Genomic DNA, 26,190 nt, shown 5'->3' with positions numbered 1-26,190 from the left:
AACTTATTTTTTCTTTATTTGTAATTAGTTATTTTTTGCTTTTTAAAAATACAATTAACCCCCCCCCCAACTTTTTCAATAGATTGAGACCAGGCCGATGCACTTTGCAAAGATCTACATATAATCTTAGTATAGATGCCACAGATTGTTTTTAAGTTATATAGCATGATTTTTACCTACCCAGCCTACCTTAGAATAGATTTTCCTCCATGCGGCCCCTGAGCTAAAATGACTTGGACACCCCAGCTATAGGCACTTCATTGCGTACGCCTAATGAGATTACCTTCACAATGTTTATTGCCTTTTGTGTGGTAACCGGAAAAACTGCTTAACTGTTTTCCTTAGAACTTTGTGGAGGGTTAGGATATTGAGCAAATGAACCAATTCACTGCCAGCCCTGTGAAAATGGAACTTTGACATTTATAGCCATCAATGGCAGTGAAAGAGTTAAGAGCCCACACAAGTGCTCTTACTTTTTTTTCCTGTTATGTCAAAGTATCTCTAGCAGCTAATGCAAAGCAGTAGATCATCATTTTCATTTTTTGCTTACTTCTACAAAATCTTGGACCAACAAAGAGAAAATGTTGGTGTAGTGGTCTAGATGCAATGCAATGGTACTTTGACATACTGGTAACCTGACTAACAAGTTTTCGGAGATCATTTGAACACAAATTGTGCAGCAGCACATATAGACAGACAAAATAATATTTATCATTGCAGCTTACTGCCACTTAGTAGTGAAACTTTTCTTTGTGTATGTGTCTCTATATTATACTGCCCTTTTGAGGCCCAGATGCACACACTACAATAATGTCATCTGGCATTGACGTATACTGAAAATGACCATAGAATTAAAAAAAAAACAAATTCAGAATATATGGAATACATTGTTTAATGATTTGATTTGACCTCCCAAACACAATCATGTTTGGTTGATTGAATATTTGTATTTGGCGAGTCACCACTTCAGAGTGCGCACTGCTGCTAGCCTAAAATCAGCTGGCATAGGCTCTAGCTTGTGACTCTTGTGGTGACAAACTCAAAAATGGATATAAGAATGGTGTTACAGTCCACTTGGATTGAAGGCAGATCGATGTGAACCGATCCAGTGGAGGATAGATAGGGAAAACATTGTTTTGTATGTTTAAATGTGCTGCTGCACAATGTTTAGATTTTTTTTTGTTAGTGTTTGCGGTGGAGTTTCAGTAAGATAGAATTATAGTTTTTATGACGCTATAGCTTTAAAGTGGGTTTGTGTGTTGGATGATAGCAGCTTGCCTGATTGGACCAATCTCCATCGCTTTTGATGCTTGAAAGAAAACCAATTTAAAACACGGCAGATATGATTAATCTGTGCAATCGCTTCTGCTACTCCGACATTAAAACCCGCTGAAACAACTTGGTGTTCTCATGTGGCCTTGATATGAGCCCATGATAACTGTTTGGCTCCGTTAATCATTACAAGACGCCAATGGTGTGCTTGGAATGTCCATCCGGTCATTTCTTCTGATCAGGAACGCTCTCCAGTGATATGAGGGCACAATACGGGGGCCTTTACATCATTCATTAGCGTCAACGTTCTCACCCCTGCTAATACGACCCGTGCAGATCATCTCCATCTTGATCATCATCCCCCTCAAGGGGCTCCCTCATTGCCTTCATCCCTCCTCACAAAATAACAAAGAAGCACAGTGGGAGCTGCCTATTTGTGGCAGCCTCATATACTGAAGTTCTTTTTTATTTATTTATTTATTTTTAAATACATTGTGCGAGGACTCACAGCTCAAGTGCGAAGCCTTTTTCCGTCTGTGTTAATTCACTGGGCTATAAAAAAGAGCTTTTTTCTCACTTTTACTCACTTGTAAAGGTGCAAAAAAATGAATGAGGCTCTTTTTAGTTATGTGGGTAGCTTAACCTCGAATTGTTCAAATTGTTTTTTCTGTTTACAAGTTAAAGGCATATTAAACTTATTCAGCCATTTTCAGCAGAAAAACGTTCGAATTTTTGTAGAGAGCAGAAATATTTTTCATGTATTATTAACACCTTGACTCTTTCTTGCCAGCCATAAAAAAAAAAAAAAAAAAAAAACAATCTGCCAGCCTGTTTTCAATTTTTAGGCTGGTGTATTTTTTTCCCTATCTTAATGATCAAACCAGAGCTGTCCAAATCATATTAATTCCCCTTCCCATTTAAAAAAAATGTTGAAGTCAATGGACTTTGATGACGTCAGTGTTTGCTAAACATTTTCAGGCTCTCGCTTACCATACTTAAAAAAAAAAAAATAAAAGGTAAATATGTACCTGGGATTGAATTTTTGGCCTCTGTTGTACAAATACATCTTTGGGATGTTTTTTCACATGCTGTCTACTAAAAATTACATCATATGTGATGATGGCCTAGTTAACATTGCAGCTCAGCTTGTGAACATCACATGACCAATCGGTAAGCCATGATTGGTCATCACCTGAGCCCCAAGCATCTGTCATTTTCAGTTAACAGCAAATGAAAAAATGTGTTCTTAAAGCTGTTGACACTTTTGAGCATGATTGACTTGGAAGGACGTAAGCAGAAACCTGACTAAGGCACACCAGTGACGTCTTTTGACATCAACTACGTTTTTTTTTTTTCTTAGGAAAATGGGTTGAGAAAAAGTTTGGGATTTAAAAATAAAACACTTACCAGGGTCAGTCAGAATGCTTGAAATTAGCTTGCAGGTTCTCTTAAAAAATAAAAATAAAAGATCGCGTTTATGAAGTTAATTAAAACAATTGAATTAAAACTACCTTTTACTAAACTTGACATGTCAACTGAAAATGTCTAAGTAAGTTTAGTATCCCTTATTTAATAATAAATGTTGTTTGTAATCCTGTAAGATTAATACAAAAAAAATATGCGAAAAACATTTTGTTATGTAAAGGGGAAGTCCACCCAAACTCATTCACTGCCATTGGCGGCTATAAACGTCATATATCCATAAGTGTGGTAGTGAATAATACTTAACTATACAAAAAAATAGGTGCTTCGAAATTTAATAATGATAGTTCTATCACAGTAACATTGTTAACTCATTCACTGTTACTACTCATTCACTGTCATTGATGGATAAAAACATCACATATCCATAGCTAGACTGGTATTGAATAACACATATGTTTGACCATGCCAATCAAAAATATTTTATTGTATTGTGCAGGTGTACCAAATAATGTGGCAACTATATGGCATCTTAAGTCAAACACCTACGTGACTTTCAGACTTTGACTGGAACTACTTCTGGTCGTGGAGCCGCTTCCTTGACTACGTTCAGTGCGTGGCGGCCTTCACGCTGACGGCAGCCTACGTCACCTACGTGCTGCTGGACTCGGCCGTGTTTGTGGAGACACTGGGATTCTTGGCCGTCTTCAGCGAGGCCATGCTGGGAACGCCGCAGCTCTACTGCAACTACCAGAACAAGTCCACGGAAGGCATGAGGTGAGTGCTGCAAAATGATCACCGTGGCGTGGGTTGGCCAAAGACTCAGACAGTTTTATCCATTTTCTGTATTTGTCCCCCAGTCCAAAAAGTTTAGAGCTACTTCGGGAAATTCAGAGCTCACCACATAATATTGTTGTTTATTATCCACAGCCTCAGGGTGTAACCAAACAGAGTTACTTCATTATAGATTCTGTTAGATCTGTTAATGGAGGCAATAATCTCCAGATTGATGAAAGCGCTCATCAGTTTGACTATTATTGTTCTGCTAAAGTGAACATTTCAACCTTTCCAAGCCATAAAACAAGTCGGCAACTTTTAATGCCACAATCTGTATTGTGATGATGAATGGATATTGGTGTGGGAAAGTAATACGAGAGAGAGAGCGGCATTTAAGGTGGAGAGGAACGTAATGGAAGATAAGTCATTGTGGGACGTCTACAAGGCTGATAAAAAGCTTTCTCCCAGCGTGTGTGTCTGTGCCTGTGTGTGCGTGTCCCTCGGCTGCTGCTGGCTTCTCTGCAGTAGTCAGATAAGAGCGCTCCAGCTGGGCTACCCGGCCACCTAACCCGCCATGACGGCTCCCACGCTGGGCTGCTCCGTACACGCACACATCCCCTCGCTCATCCACTCTTTTATTTTATTTTGTATTACACAAACTTCCGACTCAACACTATCCTCGCTTTCAGCTAAGGGAGAAAGAATCGCCAGGATCTGAACTTGTATCAAAGAAAAAAAAAATACAACTAGCTATGAGTTATGATACTGTAAAATCATTTCTATAGTTTGGATTTTGAACGTGATGATACTTGCAAATAACTGAAGTTAGGTCAGAAAATACAGAGGGCACTCAAATTATTACTCTAACTTATTATTATTAGAATTTAATGATTATGCTTTTGTACCTTGCCATTGCAAACCTCAAATTATTTGGACATCAACTTGCATGTTAAATAATCGCCTTTTGAATTAACTGTAAAAATATTTAAGGAAGCTCAATACCACATTTTTCAGACTTATACCTATAAATATTGTATGATAGCATTTTTCCCTTAAGATTGCATGAAAATATTGGCTATGTTTTATTGTTCTAATTTATGATTTCTTGTTCTTGTTCATAAAACAGTTCCAGTGGCTGATTCTGTAACGACACCTTAAAATAAGGCCAAGTTTTGACCTGTTGGAATCGGTACTCGCCCATCCTTAAAAGTATCCAAAATTCAAATCCCAAACATCAGGAAAGGGAGCCTTGTTAACCACTTCTTCAAAGTCCACGTTTCTGCCTTAATGAACTAAAATCACCAAATTAATCTATAATTTTAATTAATAAGTTTGATCGATTAATCATTCTGAAACCTAAAATTGGTAACTCATTCAATACCATAAAGATGTTTTTTTTTTCCTAATAATAATGTAAACTAGAAATACTTGAGATTGAATGCCAAAGGCTTTTGAAGGATATGTAAAAATACACCTTTTTTTTTTTACTTACCTTTTTTGTACTCCTGTACAAAAGCAGACATACTATCATTGTGTTGAATCAAAATAAAACATTTGCAAACATGTTATTTTCCCCTGGAAACATTGGTCACCATTTCCACAGATTTTCTAATGCTACAAACTAAACCAGAATCACTAAACCAAATCATGAAAACAAAAAAAAGAATCTCCAATGTCAATGTAAAAAATGTCTTTCTTTTCAAATAAAGAGATTTAAAATCAGATTAATCACTATAATAATCAACAGGTTAATTGGTTATTAAAATAATCGTTGTTGCAGCCCTAAATAAAGACTACTCAAACAACCGCAAATACCTGATATTTAGGAGAATTAAACCTCACCCATTTAATCATCAACATTGAGTTAGCAAGTTATTTGACTAATCAAGAAGTAATTGATTATCAAATTAATTGGTAACTATTTTAATAATCAAGTGAATGTTTAGAGGTATTGTTTAACTTGAAATTGTTCAAATCTTCTGATTTTAGCCCCTCAGCAGTAATTATTCTCTATTTTTCCTCCTATATTTCAATAAAGTAGACTGATATATTTTGTGTTTAATCAAACAAAGACATCTGCTTTTACTTTGGAAAATGACGACTGGACCAGTAACTCAATCGGTTTCTAAAAGTTTGGTCAATACAACATCAATACCTCTTGTGTGACATTGCTTAATATTTGTTTAGTTGTTTTTCCCTACGAAACAATACGAAATAAAAAGTAATTGCTTAATGAACAGTAAATCTTGAAAAATGTTTTTGCGGTACACTTCAATGCTAAATGAAATGTTATCCAATTTTTGATCAATCAATGAAATATCGATAGAATAATCGATTTAAAAAAGATTCATTAGTGACAGCACGAATGAAAATGTTCACCTTTCAATTTTGTTATTCCCTAGCTTAATGCTAGTATAAAATGTGAAAAATGATCGGCAGGCTCATTGAAATTGACAAAAATCATTAACATTCAAACATTAGCTGCTTAGTAGGGGACCTTCTCTGCCTATTGCTCTTAATTACGTTGCAGCTTCATCCAGTATGGTGCAAGGCACAACGTGCTGCGTACAAAGGTGAAGGTTTTTGTGTGAATGTGAATTGTGAATAGCTCAGCAGCTTGCAGACAACATCTCAAGGTGTCATTTCTTTCCAGCTGCATACACCATAAACATCATCCATTGTCTTGTTATTTCCCTCTGTCCTATGTGCACAACCTTTTGAGCGTTGACAGCTGTTGCTAGGCTACTTTCCCTTCACTCGTTCCGAGTGCAATTTTAGTTTTGGAGCATACGTTTAGACACACGGTGAATGAACGTCTGTATATGTGATTGAGCCAGCAGACGTAAACCATTGTGTCTTTTTTTCTAGGAAGCTTCTCCATGCTTGAAAGCATCTAGCCTCGCACCTTTTTGCTAATTAATTGGCCTTTGTGCTGCGAGCTTGCTGATTGTATGAATGTGTCAGACTGCTTCCTGAGCGGAAGTTTGAATGAATTATCATCCGCACTTCTCTGTCCGAAAACACGCTGTGCACTGCGAGACATGCAAGCGAAAGCTCATTTTTAATAATGAAACGTGGCGGAGCACACTCCTAAGACATTTGTCCCGTGAGGACATCCTAGTAGTTGTCTGCAGCTAAATTCAGTCGGTCTGCATGAATGCACATGCATGATGCATGTGTGTAGGATGTTACTAACTATCCATAATGGAGCTCAGGTTCCATTTACTGCTCCCTTGCTTATAGTCTAAATTGCTCCACCTGTCAACCTGTATAATTACACTGTGCTTGTGTGGGCAGCTTTCAGTATATTTAACTTTATTCAATAACTATGTTGTAGGAAGTTTTCAAGCCCGTCTTATTTAGCCATTTTCAGCAGTGAAAGGTTCATATTTTGATTGTACCGCAGTTATTTGAGGGCCTAATGTGGCCTAAAAATGACATCAGTTACGCTCAGGTAACAATCAGTTTTTCTGAGTTCGCAACCTAAGCCGGGATTGGTGGTTACTTGAGCCTTGAGCATGTGATGTCATTTTTAGTCAACAGCAACTGGCAAAATGTGTTTACAAAGGAGTTAAAATCTCATTTCTAGTCATAACTGTCTTTACAATTTGATTAGCTAGGTACAGCGGGAATACAATTTTGAATGTGTCCTCAACACTTTGAATTACTTGTCAGGTCCTTGAGGTTTTTCTAAGCTGTGACGTCACGAAAGCCTTGTGAATCGGAATTTTACGTCTCTTTCAGAGTGTGCTAGTGCCATCTGTTGGTGTATGTTTGAGGCACACGTCAGCTTCTTTTGGTCAGAATTGTCGCTTCCGGTACCCCTCATTCATGCTGGTAACTATACCTGCAATGTCACATGCTCCGATAGGTTCGGAAATACTCAGATTGAGTTATAACCTAGTTTTTAATCATAATATGGTTGACGACTTCCTAAAAGTTATATGTATATATTACAAAATGATCATCCTTAACTGACCGGATGAAAACTTTTGCACAATTATCAAATATATTAAAGACATATGGAAGTTTTGTTGCTGAAAATGGCTAAATAGGATTAGCATGGATTTATGGTGGGGTTTTTTTTCAGAGATCTGGAAAAATGTGGCATTTAACTGGCTTAGCTTTCATGCAAAACCAAGCAGAAATAGATAAGCCAAGCAAAACTATGGGGACATTTTGTTTGATAGCATAAAATTGGAGCCAGTGCTTAAAAAAAGACCTAACATGATGTTTTTATTCTTAGTAGGGCCACAACATATATTTTTTTCAGTTTGTAATACACAGTAAAAAAAATAATAATTCTTTCATCCTTGTGCAGTGTTTTTACCATTATGGGTTCATTTCCTTCGACATAATCCTCACAGTATTTTAGCCAATGTATGGCCAACTCCTTGTAGATATGATAACTATGTGGTCGTGCCATCTGGGTGAAATTTCAGCTCTCTAAGTTTCTTCTTTCATCCTTTCCCTTTGATGTGAAATGGCTTTGATATAAAGATCAAAGGATTGGAATAAATACTGCACAAAGTCAAAGCTTTTGTTCTACAACTTAAAGGGCTAGAACAACTCGTTGGCCTTTTTCAGCAATAACAAGGACGAAATCTCGTACGGGTTGAACGCCACAAGAGTTCTTGAGGTTTTTTTTTCTTTGCAATGGCATACTCAAGACAAAGCATTGCTTGTTAATGCTTCCCTTTACTGTAAAACATGCCATCAAACGTGGTGAGAAAAAACAGCTAAACCTTCGATTATAATTTTGATTTTTTTTCCAGGTGCAATCCATGCATTTAAAACCACATTTTGCCACTTGCTTTTGACTTAAAATGATGGTACATGCACTCAAGTCTCAGGTAAAGAATATTCGCTGCTCTTGCAAACGCCACAGAAAACTGTCCGAACCCAGTAAACAGAATTTTTGGAACAAAAACTATAACTACATAGTTATCAAATTAATTATTGACAATATGTTAAATGTTCTCTGCTGAGAATGTCTAAATAGGTGTACTATCACTTTATTTTGTTGAATTAGTTCTTGTTGATATCATATATGAACAGTGCCATGGAACAAAAGCAGGAGAGGATGTTGGCCTACTACCATAACTACAAGGTTGATACTACCTGTAGAAAAGTAAAATAGCCTGGTCGGCTATTCTGTGTAGATGTCACTCAGACGTATATATACATTTTTAACTACGAGACAGCATAAACAGGGTTTTATACACTTCAATAAAATACACAGTATAAAGGGTGCTTTAATAGTTTTCAGCCTCCTTCTATTATACGGCTTGCAAAAAGGCAGAGCTGCATACTGATGTTAAGTGGCTGGCCATAAAACAACTACAAGGCAAACACATAGAAGACTGGACGTCCAGAAATTCAAGTGCAACCTTATAAGGCTTGTGTCCTAGCAGTGTTCTACTATGCCGGATAACAGCACGAGAGCAGAATTTAGGCAGCAAACATTCATACAGGAAAAAAAAAGTCTTACCACTCACTGGTGCTGCTGGGAAAGCTTCAGATCAGTCAACTCGGACTCATGAGCAGTTATGCAAATATTTGTCATATTTCTCATTCAGAGAGAATACACTCAAATAAAATGAAATGTACAATACTGTATTTAAAGAACGATTGATGAGTTTTAATTTTCATTCTTATTCACTCAACCCTGATCCACTCAATTCTATTTAAGTTTTGTTTAATTTTTAAAGCATATTTTCCTGCAATATTTGGGTGGCTTTTCCGATCGCGCTGTGTCCAAGTGTTTCTCTGGATGTGTTTAGAACTACAATACCCTGCGGAGGAAACTCATTTCGGCCGCTTGTATCCGGGATCTCGTTCTTTCGGTCATGACCCACAGTTCGTGACCATAGGTTAGGGCAGGAATGTAGATTGACCGCTAAATAGAGAGCTTTGCCCCTCGGCTCAGCTCTCTCTTCACCACGACAGACCGGTACAGAGTCCACATTACCGGAGACACTGCACCGATCCGCCTTAGAGATAGCGTGAGAAGCTCGGTCATCCGGGAGGGACTCCGTGTCGAGCTACTGCTCCTCCACGTTGAGAGAAGCCAGTTGAGGTGGTTCGGGCATCTGGTTAGGATGCCTCCTGGACGCCTCCCTGCTGAGGTGTTCCGGGCATGTACCACTGGGAGGAGGCCCCGGGGACGACCCGGGACACGCTGGAGGGACTGTGTCTCTCGGCTGGCCTGGGAACGCCTTGGGATCCTCCCAGTGGAGCTGGATGAAGTGGCAAGGGAGAGGGAAGTCTGGGCTTCCCTGCTGAGGTTGCTGCCCCCGCGACCCGACCCCAGATAAACGGAAGAAAATAAATGGATGGATAGACCTGCAACAATTATTTGACAATTTATGGATTAGTCGACAACGAAAAAATTACCTGACTCCTCGAGTAATCTTTCACAGACCCAGTCTAAATTAAAATAGTTTAAGTACTCCAGACATTTATTTACACTTATTTTTTAATTTTACTTCATTAATTTTATATATATATATATATATATATATATATATATATATATATATATATATATATATATATATATATATATATATATATATATATATATCGTTGTTGTTGTTGTTTTGTTTTTTTTTACTAAATGAATGAAATACTAAAGTAATCAACTCCTCCTTGGTAATTCAGTACTAAAGTAATCGATTCAGCCATCAAGTTTTAGAGTAGTTCATTACTAAAGTAATTACTATAATCAAATAGTAAAGTAATTTACTACAAAAAACAAACAAGTACTAAAATAAATGATTATTTAATTAAGTGCTAAATAAGTTAACTTATGTTCTAAAGTACTTCAGTAATCAATTACTTTAGGGTTAGTAATTGATTTCTTAATGTTCTAAAGTACTCAAAGTATTAAGCACTAAATCAATTACTTTAGCACTTACCTTAGCCAAACACTTGAAAACATTAAAAAAAAATATATAAGTAGGGAGTTTGCATGTTCTTCCCATGCTTGCATGGGTTTCCTCCAGATGCCCCATTTTCCCCCACACTCCAAAAACATACATGGCAGGTGTATTGAACTTTCCAAATTGCACTCGGATGTGTTGGTGAGTGCGAATGGTTGTTTGTCTCTGTGTGCCCTGTGATTGACTGGCAACCAGTTCAGGGCGTACCCTATATACTACAGCTTAGATAGGCAACAACAAGACCGCAACCCGTTTAAGTGTTTAAGTGTGACAAGTGTTTATAAAATTGGGTGGATAGATCAATCAATCAATCAAATTTTATTTATATAGCCCTAAATCACCGAAGTCTCAAAGGGCTTCACAGATGAAAAGAGGTCGTACAGAGACATCTTTTCAGTATAAGGTACACAACAGCATCCCCTGTCAAAGCTCCCAGAAGGGGAAGGAAAAACTCAAAAACCCCAATTTGGGGAAAATCAGAAACCTCCAGAAGGAACCACATGTGGGAGGAGCCCCTTTCCAGGCCCACAGGTTGAATTGGATGCTGCTTGTACCAGACACAGAAACAATATAAATTACAGAAAACATATTGTGCTATATAGTGCAGTGCTGTCTTGACAGCAGGCAAAGCCATTGGGCAGGAACCATCCCACATTCCAGCCAGGTGGACCGCAGACGGCCGAACTCCTAAACCATGATGGTCGACCAGCGCAGGACCCAATGGAGGCAGTCAAGTCAACCCTCACCATCTAGCTAGCCCCCTCTCCCAGCCGGAAGAGGGGGGCAGGAAAAAAGAAAAAAGAAGAAAGCTGCAGACAGGCTCAATTAACTAAATGCTTTTGAATATAAATGTGTTTTTAGTCGTGATTTAAAGATTTCTACTGAGGTGGCTACGCGAACTTCCATAGGTAGGGCATTCCATAGTACTGGCGTGCGAATGAAAAATGCCCTTGATCCCGCAGACTTCTGTTTAGCCCGTGGGGTAGATATATGAATAGGTAACTGGGACTGAATATCTGGACTCATAAAAAGAAAAAAAATCATTTCCAATCTGTCTTTGAGATTACATGAATTAATGAATTGATAAAATAATTGATACCTGCAACCCTTTATGTTTTCCTGTACTTCAGTGCTTCTCAAATAGTGGGAGGGGCCCCCCCTGGGGGGGCGTAAGGTGATACCAGGGCGGGTGTTGAATCCATGGCTTTGTTTTTGTCACGTGAAGTGTAACTGCAAACAAAACAAAAAAAGTTGTTTTTTTTCAGGCACTTTGATGCACTTGGTTATTTGTTTCTGTTTTAGACTAAGCTGTAACCCGTATAAACACTGTAAAAAATAATTAACAGTTGTTGAAAGTTGGTTTGTATTGAGGTTTTTTTTTTTTTTGGGTAAGTGTTAAAAAGTTTACAGGTTTAGGTATAATTCTACAATTTTTACAAACAATAATCTTGTTTATAGTCAGCGCCCAACTTTCTTTGGGAGGGGCTTGGCAAAATATAGACCAAACGGAATCACTCTTCCTTCATCTTGGAAAATGTCTTACTTTTTTTTTCTCTTTTGTCCAGTTGTCCAACTGTGGGTGAAAATGAAATGGGTATTAAAAGCTAGAAAGTAGAGTATAATGAAGTGAGAATCAGTGCAGTTGGTTCTCATTGCGGGGTATTTTTTCTTAGTGAAGTAGTTTTTAACCTCAAATGTGACTTTTCGAACTTTCAGACTCCTGTTGCAACTCCTCCCAATCACTGAATCACTATGCTCTCCGCAAGCCTCCGCACAGAAACGTCTCCTGGAAGGAGACAAACAAGTAGCCAGACTATGTTCTCATTGCATTCCCGAACCCCCTCTGAGTTGGATGGGCGGGGGAGGACGTGATCAAACACCATTCCCGCCTCTCTTATTGCTTACCTGCGGGAAGGCATTCGCATAACCAAAACGACAGTCGACAAGGAGCAGGTGGAGGTTGACAAAGAATGTAGCTAACAAGCTCCTCACTGTGAGCTGGAGGTTGCCATGATGCAAAGAGGCGGCGGGTACAGAGACTCTGCAAGGAGCCAGATTGAAGAGGAACAGGCTTTGCCAGAGCTCATATAGGCTGTAAAATAAAAATGTAAGCAGCGTGAGGTAAATGGTAAGGTTTACACATACGGACCTTCCTGATGAAAAGGCCTAAGAGGAATCTGGAGAAATGAATAATGCAAAATGGATGTTTGGCGGTAAAGCTTTTTCCTGACGAGGCAGATGCACACTAAGAATTTTGGAAAGCAGACAGCAGGAGACATCCGATTAGCCGTCATTCATTCTTTACAGGATGCTGATAGGATTATTGGAAGGCAGGGTATGTGGAAACACAAAGAGCATGGTTGAACCTCTGCAGGAGTTATTTTGTGGCAGCTTCAGTTCTCAGGATCCATGAGGGTGCATTCAGGAGTCTTGGTTAATAAGATCAGCAGTGGTTAATCACATTAACATCTGTGTCATTTCCATCTTGAATGGATTGCTGCTTTGTGTTTTCCATCCCAGCACCAGACTTGTTCTGGACGTAGGATTTTGCGCTAAATCTTAGTCCCGAAATAAGCATTGAAAATGGAGTTGGGCTCTAGCCTGTCCAATATGGTCCAAATTTAGTCCAAAAATAGCTGCTGAAAACTGGATTGTGTTTCAGCCTGTCCAATATGTGGTCCAAATTTAGTCCAAAAGTAGTAATTGACTATTTGTGCTCAATGCTTCTTAAATACATGTGTGTGTGTGTGTGTGTGTGTGTGTGTGTGTGTGTGTGTGTGTGCGTGTGTGTGTGTGTGTGTGTGTATATATATATATATATATATATATATATATATATATATATATATATATATATATATATATATATATATATATATATATATATATATATATATTTAAATATATACAGTGATCCCCCTTACTTCGCGGTTAATGGGGGCTGTCAACCCCCCGCGAGGTAGGGTTTCAGTTCCTAGATTTCTATGTACGCCCCAATATAGCCGCAGTAACCTTAAACAATCCTTTTTTTTTTGTATTTTTTGCCTATTTTATTTCCCTTCTGCTATTTTTTAACATTACATTATCCTTATTAACATTATTAACATTATTGTATATTCATTAAATAACTAATATTACTTAGTTTGTTGAGAATGTGTTCTCAGGACTGATTATCTGCACCAAGACTCCGGTGAAAGAGGACGCAAGTCATCACGTTCAATTTCACATTTATTTTGGCTCATGTATGGTGTATCATGTAGTATTTGTTGAATAATAAATCAACGACAATCTTAAAGTCAGTCAACTAACATATAAACACTTAATCTATGAATTTACTGTATTTTTAGCCAACATTAGCGGGTTAGCAACAACTAACAACTACTAACTATAAAGTGCAACCTCTACACAAACGAACACATAAACAGAATAAACACTCATCGCTTACTAAACATAGGCAGTAGCGTGCGTTATCAACATAAATGATTATAAACTATAAATATGAGCTTACACGCACAGAGAACGTAAAACAGGAAACGGAAATGCAACGCGACCCGACAAATTAAAAGCATTCATTTCAAAATAAGATAAAAACCGTCACGAACCCGAACGCTTGAAGAATTCTTAACATAGTTATTCACTAATATTATTTCGTTATTTGATTAATACAGTACTGTATAATGTACTTTTTTGCTTTTTTAAATTTTTGTACATTTTTGCACATTTTTTAAATGATTTTTTACTTTGAAATATTTTTTATTTTTCCTGGAAAAAAACGCGAAGTACTGAGACCGCGATATCTGAGACCGCGAAGTAGGAGGGATCACTGCATATTTCAATCAATCAATCAATCAAATTTTATTTGTATAGCCCTAAATCACCGAAGTCTCAAAGGGCTTCACAGATGAAAAGAGGTCACGTGGAGACCTCCTTCAGATAGATAGATGGATAGATGGATAGATAGATAGATAGATAGATAGATAGATAGATAGATAGATAGATAGATAGATAGATAGATAGATAGATAGATAGATAGATAGATAGATAGATAGATAGATAGATAGATAGATAGATAGATAGACATACGTATTTTGTTCTTTAGTTTTAGGCACTTGCTATGCCTCGTGTTTTTTTTTCCTTTATTTTTCAAAAAGATACAGGTTTAGGTACACTTATACAATTTTTATAGATTATAATCTGATTCATAGTCACCGCGTTGAGTGGGGCGCAAAAAGTTTACTCTTTCCTATTATTGAGAAGCACTGTGTTAGCCCATTCAGTATGGTCTTTAAAACTAGGCTGTATTCAGCTCATGTCAAAAATACTTATTAAAATTTGTGTGGCTTTTAGCCCACCCAATGCGGTTCAAATTTTGTCCCAAAATATTTAAAATATATGTTGTTCTTTGTGGATCTTATGAGGTCCAAATTTATTTCGAAATTTGTCGAAGACTTATCTGATTTAGAGTAGAGCAAGTGTTTCACATTTCTACCAAAAAGAACCATTTTAAGTTCTTCTGGACTATTTCCGGATACAGTATGTCTTGCGAACACTAATTTACAGTTGATTCCTTTGGAAACACCCTTCAGATCAACATGTTCCTCACCAGTTGTTGGGGAACAAGTAAGATGGTAAGAATTGGGCTACTGGAACAAAAATGTGAGACAGTGATGGTAAAAGACGGCTTTTCAACGCCTTGAATTAGACAGCATAAAAAGCGTAAAAGGTTGTCTTTTTAAAGCAGTCTTCAATGACATAAAAATTACCTTTTTAGCTTTGACATTTCTACGAGATTCAGACGTTTTTTGGATGGACACGTGACATATTTTTGATGTATTTTCAACCAGTTTTTCTGGGTGGGATGGACAAAAATTGTTTAAAATCCGGCCGGTCATACAAAATCAAGATACTGCCAGAGTCGGATCTGAGACGTCCTCATCATCCCGCTATGTGTCCGCAAAATTTCAACTCATTCACTGCGAAGCCAGTTAAAATATCTTTGACTTTTACAGTTGGCAGTGAATGAGTCCACAAATCTTGGGTCAAACTCCATAGAAGTTGTGAATAGTTAACCATAATCACAACCAAATATTTGAGACTATCTGACAAGTGGGTACTGGGAATAATGACCAGATTGCATGACTACTAAGTTCGAGGAATTTTGATATCCTAAACCTAGACATATTTCTTTATATGGACCCTTTGCCATGTAGAACACAATGGAGTGAATATATTAAATTTTGTATTTCTAGGAAGAACCCTTGATGCTTCTAAGATGTACACTTTATTGATCCCAAAGAAGCTTCACACTCAATAAGAATGCATCGGAAATGTGTTGGCTTACTGTTGACGGAGATGTTTCCGGCTCTCGCGTATTGTTAGAGGAGATTTGATTTGCAGTTTCACTTCATTACTTATGCGCCCGAGTGTAAATGTCAGTCAAGAGAATAAAAATATACAGCGTTGGAGATTGACCCTGTGGATGCAAAAGGAAATTACCATTTCAAATACAAAGTCTCGTTGGTGTTTGTCTATCCATGCTTTGAGTTATTGAAATTGGAATTGCTGGGGGTGGGGGTGGGGCGGGTGAGTTATGGGAAATGTCAGAGGTCAGTCAAGCTCAGCATTAGCTTGATAAGCTTGATTGATTTCAAATTAACGACGGGGGCCGCCACGGTTCACCGCAAACTGAACGTCTCAGAGATGCAAGAGCATCGGATCGGCTCAGCCAAGTCCCGTGTCATATTTTAAAATTATATTTATAATATATCCCCTGTCGACTTCTTCCTCGCAGCGTCAAGATGGTGATGATGTGGACGACTGGCGACACCTTCAAAACAGGCTACTTCCTGCTCACCCAGGCGCCTGTGCAGTTCTGGACTTGCGGTATGTTGCAGGTCCTGGTGGACTTGTCCATCCTGTTCCAGGTTTACTACTATAGCATCTATCCACAAAAGCCGGCGTCCCACACCGCCTCCCACACCAGCAGTGCCAAAGCCCTCTGAGGACTATTTTTGATCCAGGAAAGAGAAAAAAGGTCATGGAGATGATGTTGATGACTGCACCAATGCCTCGAAAACTTGTTACAAGCAAACCCAAAGTGGTTCTGAATATTTATGATCTTCTACTCTCGCAATTAACAGCACAGTATTGAGGAAGTGAAATGTCATCTGCTTTTCAGCAAGTTAAAAATGAAGAAAATCTGGAATTGCCGTCCATAGAAAATATTCTTTCCAGACACTTTTTCAAAACATCTCCTGAGAAGTTCCGTTTACCAACGTTGGATGAGAATGCTTGGATGCGCTGCTCCAATTCTTTGCTTGAGGTCAGGTCCCCAAATTTCTTGCTCTTGAGCTACAGTATAACACGAGACAACCAGGCATTTCTCCGACTTTCCCCAGCTGTTACAAATCTGATGCTTCAGCAGAAGCTGGATGATTCCTAAATGAATACAAACAACAACATGGAAAAAGCAGTAGATATTTGTTACAGGCTTGCTAAAAGGGGCTTTTTACTCCAGAATGCCTTCATGGAGCTATAAAAGGGTCATATCCAAACTGTTCCCACAATATTGAAAGCAGGCAGTTATTCACAATGTTTACTTTGTGTGATGATTGAATGGTAAAATGATAAATGTAAATGGAGGGGAACACAAACCCTAAGACCTCTAACCCACCCTTAGTGGATAACCTCAACCTGTTACTAATCAATTATTTATGCCCATTCCTGCCACTAAAATATAAAAGAAAAAGCGTACTTAATGTCTGAAGCCTATTTCCATCAGTGTGAGGTTTTTTTTTCTTTTTGGGGGGGCTCTAATTTTTTAAATCATTCACTGCCACCCTGAAAAATTTCGATCTTTAACTTATATGGTCGTCAATCGCAGAGAATGAGGTAAGGCAGATTAAGTCTTGGGCTCACGGCAGTGTTATTTATTTACTGCATGTAATGCGTTTTTTTTTCTTTGACATATGTCAGTGAACTATATTAACAAATAGAATGATTCCCTCGTTTACGGCCAGCCCAGTAAAAATGGATCTCTGACGTCCTATAGCTTTCAATGGCAGTGAGAGTTGAGATATATATATATATATATATATATATATATATATATATATATATATATATATATATATATATATATATATATATTTTTTTTTTTTTTTTTTTTTTTCTTATTAAATAACAGAAGACCATTTTTGTTAGTTTGTGATGTTATTGCCTGTAAAAATAAGCAAATAAATAAATTCAAAAATCGTCAGAATCGTGTTTTCGCCATTGGGATTTTTCTTTCTGGACATTAGAAGCCCGTTTTCCGATGGGGAGGTGTAAGGGGGGGGGGGGGTTGGATCACAGAAGTAATATGTATTTACAAATGATATGTTATTTTTTGATACATGCCAGCAAAGTATAGTGAGAAATATAGTAAAAAATAATTAACTCTTTACCTGCCAGCCAATCAAAAATGGATTTTTGACGTGTATAGCCATCAGTGGCAGTGAATGTCAGCTATTTTTTAAAATGAGAAAAAAAAATATATATATATATATAAAAAAAAAATATATATATATATATATATATATATATATATATATATATATATATATATATATATATATATATATACACACACACACACAATGGACCCACAACGTTCTGGAGTTGGGATCATAAGGCAAAAATGGTCCTATAGTAATTAGCTGATGCATTAGCTAATGCATATAAAACCCCAGATAAAGACATCATGTTATAAGAAAAGAAATTATGTTATGTGTATAAATATGTTATATACATAATAATTAATAACAGAATAGCATAGTAAGTGCTACTTATGTATGATATATACGTATGTAATTAAATACCATCATAAATAAAAAATATATAAAGAATATAATATTTACCTTTGCAGTGACGCGACTTGAGCTACTTATGGCCATACGATGGCTAACGATGCATGTGCCTTCTTCGTATTTTATTGATCACCTCCAGCTTTGTTTCAATAGTAAAACATCATTAGCAATCTTGGGATCCATGGCTAACAATTTAAACTTTGAATTAAGCACTAAAATGCACAATAAATACAATATTAGAAGCACTCACACAAGATCACGGTAGAGAATATTTGTCTCCGTAGAGACACCGTGTCGCTGACCAATAGCAGACCAGCATCTTAGCGACGCCACGACGGCGTCCAATAGCAGACTAGCATCTCAGTGACACCGACCAATAGCAGACCAGCATTTTAGTGACGTATGTGATGTATGCCGTGACGCTTATAGTGAGCGTGGTCTGAGTCGCAGTCATACGCACACACACTGACTGCCAAGTAGTTGTTGTCCTAAAATGGGAAAAATGTTGTAAGGAGGGAACAAAAAATCTTAGTGCAAAGGGACGCCATAACCTAGGGGTCCACTGTGTGCGCGTGTGTGTGTGTGTGTGTGTGTGTGTGTGTGTGTATATATATATATATATATATATATATATATATATATATATATATATATATATATATATATATATATATATATAAAAATCCCTCCTCACACTGGTGGAAGCTTCTGACAGTAGGAAAAGATGGAAAATTAAAGGAATATTTTGATGAGGCTGCCAGAAACTGAGTTTCCATAATGATATGTGTGAAACCTGTACATGTGTAAAATCTCTGCACGCTGTGTACTGAATTGAACCACATTTTAAGGTCCAGCCAGGCATGTGGATTGACTGTTGCATGCCCCTCCCTCTGCCTTAACACACACGCACCCTCAGATATGGCTCGCTGCTCACTAAAATCAATCTATACGCATTGCTGAATGTATAAAACTGCATTTGTTGCTTTTTTTTTTGGGGGGGGTGCTCTTGCTATCATGCTCGGTGGAAAATAGCGGTCAGTTTTAACCACTTGTAGGCCTCACGGTCCCCACATGAACTCTCGGACCACTTAAAGGAGCAAAGTGTATTAAACAAATATGAATCAAATGGATCTATTACCTCAGGGCCATTCCTCGGTTGAGAAGTTATCCTCAGTTCAACCGGCTTTGGACTTTTGCCCAAAAAGGACCTGAAGACGTATTTCCACAAGGAGCAATGGCCAAAGGTGTGTACGGAGAGCCAAGAATTAATGAACTGAATGAACTGTTGACTTATGCTCACGACAGGTGTCAGAGACATACAAGTCATCGCTCAATATTTTTCAGCCTTCCATGATGTACCTGACCATTTGATTTATCGCTCCCCCCCCCACCCCCCCACCCCCACCCCTTACAATGTAATAACTTGCCATCCTTGTCACGGGAGAGTACGGCGGTTGAGGAGGCCGGTATGGTTGCAGAGGAGGAGGACCCAAAAGCAGGGGAGCGTCGGGACAGGGGGTTGATTAAATCCATTTATTTATAAACGAACGGGAACAAAAGCGAGAAAAACAGGACGGCCAAAAAACTCGAACTAAGGGCGCAGGCAGGCTGGCAAAACAGAAAGCAAAACACTATGGACAGGCTGGCAGGAAAACACGGAGCTGAGGGACTCGGGGCAAGACGGGACTACGAGACAATACGATAGAGACAATATGACATGACGTGACAGAGACAATGATCCGACACGGGCTGTAACAGACACTAGGCTTAAATACATTCACAAACTAATCAAACTAACACATGGCAGCTGGGCAGGGACAACAGGCAAAGGGAGCAGATTGGAGGACACGAGGCGCAGGTAACAGACAGGTGGACTAAATCAAAACTAACGCAGGCAGACGCGACAGGGGCAGAAACCGGAACTATAAACGTAAACAGAAACAGAACCCCTCAAAATAAACCCACAACCCAACAAACCATGACAGAACCCCCCTCTCAAGGGACGGATCCCAGACGTCCCAAAACAAACAGACAAGCAAACAAAACCGAGGCAGGGTGGGCGGAAGGGGGACCGGAGGAGGGCACAGGAGAAAAACAAAAACAGTCCAAAGGCACCCCTGGTGCCAAACGGGATGCACCCGAGGGGGAAAGTCCAGAGGACGACCCGGTCGCCAGAGCGAGTCAGGCGGGCGACCCGGTCGCCAGACGAAAGGTGCCCTGCGGGGCGAGTCAGGTGGGCGGCCCGGACGCCAGACAAGAGGCGCCCGGCGAGGCGAATCAGGCGGGCGGCCAGGACGCCAGAGCAGATGTGCCCGGCGGGCCGAGTCAGGTGGGCGACCTGGGCGCCCGATGGCGAACAGCAAGCCACCCCAGGTAGGCTTGTATCCCGGTTGCCCCTGAAGATCGGCAGGCGGGGCGTCAGGCGAGAGCGGAGACGTCAGCAGGGCGGCGTCAGGCGAGAGCGGAGACGTCGGCTGGACGCCGTCAGGCGAGAGCGGAGGCGTCGGCTGGACGCAGTCAGGCCAGAGCGGAGGCGTCGGCTGGACGCAGTCAGGCCAGAGCGGAGGCGTCGGCTGGACGCAGTCAGGCCGGTGCGGAGGCGTCGGCTGGACGCCGTCAGGCCGGTGCGGAGGCGTCGGCTGGACGCCGTCAGGCAGGTGCGGAGGCGTCGGCTGGACGCCGTCAGGCAGGTGCGGAGGCGTCGGCTGGACGCCGTCAGGCAGGTGCGGAGGCGTCGGCTGGACGCCGTCAGGCAGGTGCGGAGGCGTCGTCGGGGTGCCATCAGGGAACAGCCACTGGGTGCAGACCACAGACACGAGTGAGAGCACAAGACTGACCTGGGACAGGGGCGACCACAGGGAACCGTCTGGCATCTCTGTCGTCTGCGGCAATGGTGGCATGGCTGACAGCTCAGGCGACTGCGGCTGCCGCGCCGAGGCTGGCGGCTCAGGAGGCTGTGGCAGCGGCGCAGAGGCTGGCGGCTCAGGAGGCTGAGGCGCCGTGGCTGGTGGCTCAACAGGCTGAGGCTGCGGCGCCGTGGCTGGTGGCTCAGGAGGCTGAGGCAGCGGCGCAGAGGCTGGCGGCTCAGGAGGCTGAGGCGCCGTGGCTGGTGGCTCAACAGGCTGAGGCTGCGGCACCGTGGCTGGCAGCACTGGGAACGGCAGGCTGGACAGAGACAGCCACTGGGGGCCAATCAGAAACGGCGGGGATGCCAGGAGACTGACTTGGGATGACTGAGGCAGACCGGCGACTGGCTTTGGAGTCAGACGGGCGACTGGCTTTGGAGTCAGACGGGCGACTGGCTTTGGAGTCAGACGGGCGACTGGCTTTGGAGTCAGACGGGCGACTGGCTTTGGAGTCAGACGGGCGACTGGCTTGGGAGTCAGACGGGCGACTGGCTTGGGAGTCAGACGGGCGACTGGCTTGGGAGTCAGACGGGCGACTGGCTTGGGAGTCAGACGGGCGACTGGCTTGGGAGGCAGACGGGCGACTGGCTTGGGAGTCAGACGGGCGACTGGCTTGGGAGGCAGACGGGCGACTGGCTTGGGAGGCAGACGGGCGACTGGCTTGGGAGGCAGACGGGCGACTGGCTTGGGAGGCAGACGGGCGACTGGCTTGGGAGGCAGACGGGCGACTGGCTTGGGAGGCAGACGGGCGACTGGCTTGGGAGGCAGACGGGCGACTGGCTTGGGAGGCAGACGGGCAGGGTTCACAGAGCCTGGGGTCCGGCTCGCAAGGTGCACAGAGGCCGGGGTCCGGCTCGCAGGGTGCACAGAGGCCGGGGTCCGGCTCGCAGGGTGCACAGAGGCCGGGGTCCGGCTCGCAGGGTGCACAGAGGCCGGGGTCCGGCACGCAGGGTGCACAGAGGCCGGGCGCCGGCTCGCAGGGGTCACAGAGGCCGGGGTCCGGCTCGCAGGGGTCACAGAGGCCGGGGTCCGGCTCGCAGGGGTCACAGAGGCCGGGGACCGGCTCGCAGGGGTCACAGAGGCCGGGGACCGGCTCGCAGGGGTCACAGAGGCCGGGGACCGGCTCGCAGGGGTCACAGAGGCCGGGCGCCGGCTCGCAGGGGTCACAGAGGCCGGGCGCCGGCTCGCAGGGGTCACAGAGGCCGGGCGCCGGCTCGCAGGGGTCACAGAGGCCGGGCGCCGGCTCGCAGGGGTCACAGAGGCCGGGCGCCGGCTCGCAGGGTTCACAGAGGCCGGGGACCGGCTCGCAGGGTTCGCAGAGGCCGGGGACCGGCTCGCAGGGTTCGCAGAGACCGGGGACCGGCTCGCAGGGTTCGCAGAGGCCGGGCGCCGGCTCGCTGGGACAGGGGCGGTCTGCCGCCTTGGCGCTGGGACAGGGACGGTCTGCCGCCTTGGCGCTGGGACAGGGGCGGTCTGCCGCCTTGGCGCAGGGACAGGGGCGGGTAACCGCCTTGGCGCTGGGACAGGGGCGGGTAACCGCCTTGGCGCTGGAACAGGGGCGGGTACCGCTTCAGCCCGCCGGCAGGAAGTTTGGGGAACAGAGACCGGTGGTACAGACGCGACAGGAGCTTGGGACAGGATGCAAGAAGAGGGTGGTACAGGACAGGAGGAAGTAGGCAGGGCGCGGCAAGAGGGGGACACAGAGACAGGAGGGAACGGATCGGAAGGCTGAACAGATGGGTTCTGGTGGTCACTGGGGCGGTGGCCTTTTCGCGGGCCCCTCCACCGGCGGCCACGAAATGCCAACCGGGAGCCCACGAAAAGGTCACGGTCAAATAGGGGCTCTGAATCGGAGTCTTCGGACGAACTGTAAAATGACTGGCTGGACGGAAAATCAAAATCTGAATCAAAATCATAAGAGGTGCACGGGCTCGAATACGGAATATGATAAAAAGTGTCGAAGGAAGAGGGACGCGGGTAAACAAAATCCGGACCGGTACTGGAACGAAACGTGACGAAAGGAGGGCAATCCTCGATATCGGAAAAATCTGAGTCCAACGTACAGTAAGGTGCGCGAACAGGAGAGGAAGGGTGATCGGGTGTGCGGACAGAAGGTGAACTACGCAAATCAGAAAAATCGGAACTACAAAAAACGTGCGGGGACAGAATCGTGTCGTATGGGAGGTCGGAGGAACACGAGGGAAACGCGGAAGTAACAGACGCGGGGGGCGGATCAGAAGCGGGGACAGACGCGGACTCGGAGGGGAGAAACACGGAAGAAAAAACAAGAGGTCTCACACTGGGGGAACGGGGCTGACCGGCGGGCTGAGAACGGATGCGGGCGGGGCGGCGGCGTAGAGTCCGCCGACGCGGACTTCCCGCTGGGTCCTGTGCTGGTGGTCGGATCATTCTGTCACGGGAGAGTACGGCGGTTGAGGAGGCCGGTATGGTTGCAGAGGAGGAGGACCCAAAAGCAGGGGAGCGTCGGGACAGGGGGTTGATTAAATCCATTTATTTATAAACGAACGGGAACAAAAGCGAGAAAAACAGGACGGCCAAAAAACTCGAACTAAGGGCGCAGGCAGGCTGGCAAAACAGAAAGCAAAACACTATGGACAGGCTGGCAGGAAAACACGGAGCTGAGGGACTCGGGGCAAGACGGGACTACGAGACAATACGATAGAGACAATATGACATGACGTGACAGAGACAATGATCCGACACGGGCTGTAACAGACACTAGGCTTAAATACATTCACAAACTAATCAAACTAACACATGGCAGCTGGGCAGGGACAACAGGCAAAGGGAGCAGATTGGAGGACACGAGGCGCAGGTAACAGACAGGTGGACTAAATCAAAACTAACGCAGGCAGACGCGACAGGGGCAGAAACCGGAACTATAAACGTAAACAGAAACAGAACCCCTCAAAATAAACCCACAACCCAACAAACCATGACAATCCTTTGTTGTGTCCACCTCATTTCACGGGGGCAGTGTTCCATTTTCTTACATGAAAATTAATTTCCTGTTCTGGGGAAGAGGCTGTGATCTACCCACATCAGCCACCACCTTTTTTTTTTTTTTTTTTTAAATCATTATTATTACAATTTTGTAATCAGCCAGACAGGACATGGCAGTGCTATTCTTCTTACCCAACCCACATAACTATTAATCAGGTTAGCTCCTTGCTGAGCTGTATTGTTTCTGCTCCCGCGTTCTCAGCGGGATTTTAAGAAATTATTTCATTGTTTAGAGAAATGTTTGTTTGGTTTTCAGGCGGGTATGAATATTGGGCACATTCTCATTGTGCATCACTGAATCCAAATTAGATTGATTCTGTTTTTTCTTCTTTTTCCTTCTTTTTTGTTATTTTTCAAGCCATATTTTTTCCCATTATCAGGTATATCGTAGTGAAACACAACTTGTTCAACTCAATACCAAATTAAGCTTTTTTTTTTTTTTTTTAATCTTCTTTCTGTGTAACATGCACTGTTGGGATCATGTGTCTGTTGAAGTGTCTTTTGTTTGCCTCTGCATTATTCGCTAACAATGGAGAGGGGGAAAAATGGACCAAATAAAGAGAGCAAGGCTCACTCAGCGTATTTTGTTTATTTTGCATAATAGTGACAATGTTAGGGATTGTTTAATTAGGTATTGAATTTCTTCGGTAATATACTGGTGTACTTTGTGTCTGCAGTAATACATCAAATATAATGACTTTTTACCTGTGCAGACATTATACAGTCTCAAAATGGGATCGAAATATGGAGCGATTTACATCAGGCCTGGGCAATACTTCCAAATAATTTGATTAAGAAGAATGTATGTAAATGAGGTAAATTGTGAATGAGGTAAATTGTGAACTTGTGAGAGTAAATTGTGAGATTTTTCTAATGTGCCACAATGGTGGTTTTCAAGCTGTACAATAGCAATAATACCAACTACTTAAGTATTTATATAACATATATAAAAAAACAACTACTTAAGATATATATATATATATATATATATATATATATATATATATATATATATATATATATATATATATATATATATATATATATATATATATATATATATATATATATATATATATATATATATATATATATATATATATATATATATACACACACACACACGTACAGAGTGTTCCGAAATTATCGTTTGAATGACCGCAAATTTTTGCCGGTCACTTCAAAAGAAAAGTCTTTTTGTGTGTTAGAGTACGCTCGGACTAAGTCAGTGCAGCGTGCCTTCTTCACACATTTTCCACCTTGTGTTAGATGAAAATAACAGCACATGCTAAAAGCTCAGATGCAAATGTCACTTGACTAAAAGGTGAGCCATGAATGGTTACTAACCAAGCCTTGAGAACAGGTGATTTCATTTTCAGTATTATTAACTCTTTCAATGCCGTGTATTTTTGTGTATTTTCATGTTTTGTTTTTTAAAGAGAATATACATTCAATCCCAGATACTTGAGTATCAATTTAATACTTAAGTATCTGGGAATTAATGTACTTAAGTATCGATTTGATCCTTAAGTATCTGGGATTTATTGTCCGTACTCTTAAAAAAAGGTTGAAATGACATTCCGGCGTTGAATTATTTAATAATTAGTACTTTTCTTATTAGGTCAAAAACTGTTAAGAAGTGTAACATATTAGAAACAACTGAAAAGGCAGATAGAAATGCTTACATAAGTGAGTTGAGCTTGAACTGTCAAATCTAAAGTAGATCACGAGTTCTGAAGACAAAGTAAGTCAGTCTCTCGGCTGAAAGCAATGCCAGACATCCACCCAGAAAGTTCTCCCAGCAGCTCTTTTAAAAGCACACAGCATTGCTTCAAACGTGCTCTCCACCAACATCAATTTTACCAGCAGGAACTTCACTGAATTTTCTCAGTTGGATGAAAAAAAACAAAAAAATAAGCTTTATAACTCTGAAAGCAAAAATGTCAGGAGATGGATTTAATTATTATAATAATGAAAGAAAACAGGTCTCACATAGAG

General features: G+C 41.7%; 1 protein-coding gene across 3 annotated transcripts in view; it reads left to right on the top strand.

The window, feature by feature from the left end:
* The window catches only part of slc66a2 (solute carrier family 66 member 2), a 41,321-nt gene that overhangs the window by 9,403 nt on the left and 5,728 nt on the right, over positions 1 to 26,190 (top strand). For 2 of the 3 annotated variants that reach the window (XM_088404425.1, XM_088404424.1), the window contains 2 exons: positions 3,255 to 3,471; positions 16,207 to 17,477. In XM_088404425.1, coding sequence (XP_088260551.1) covers positions 3,255 to 3,471; positions 16,207 to 16,417 — 428 coding nt within the window. In that variant the 3' untranslated portion in view covers positions 16,418 to 17,477. Of the gene's footprint in view, positions 1 to 3,254; positions 3,472 to 16,206; positions 17,478 to 26,190 lie in introns of those variants that run through there. The other variant, XR_015863940.1, reaches the window with a different exon arrangement.

Source organism: Hippichthys cyanospilos, chromosome 21, assembly GCF_059441005.1.
Source record: "Hippichthys cyanospilos isolate Australia breed blue-spotted pipefish chromosome 21, RoL_Hcya_1.0, whole genome shotgun sequence".
NCBI classification, from domain to species: domain Eukaryota; kingdom Metazoa; phylum Chordata; class Actinopteri; order Syngnathiformes; family Syngnathidae; genus Hippichthys; species Hippichthys cyanospilos.
This window is presented reverse-complemented; position numbering and strand designations above follow the sequence as displayed.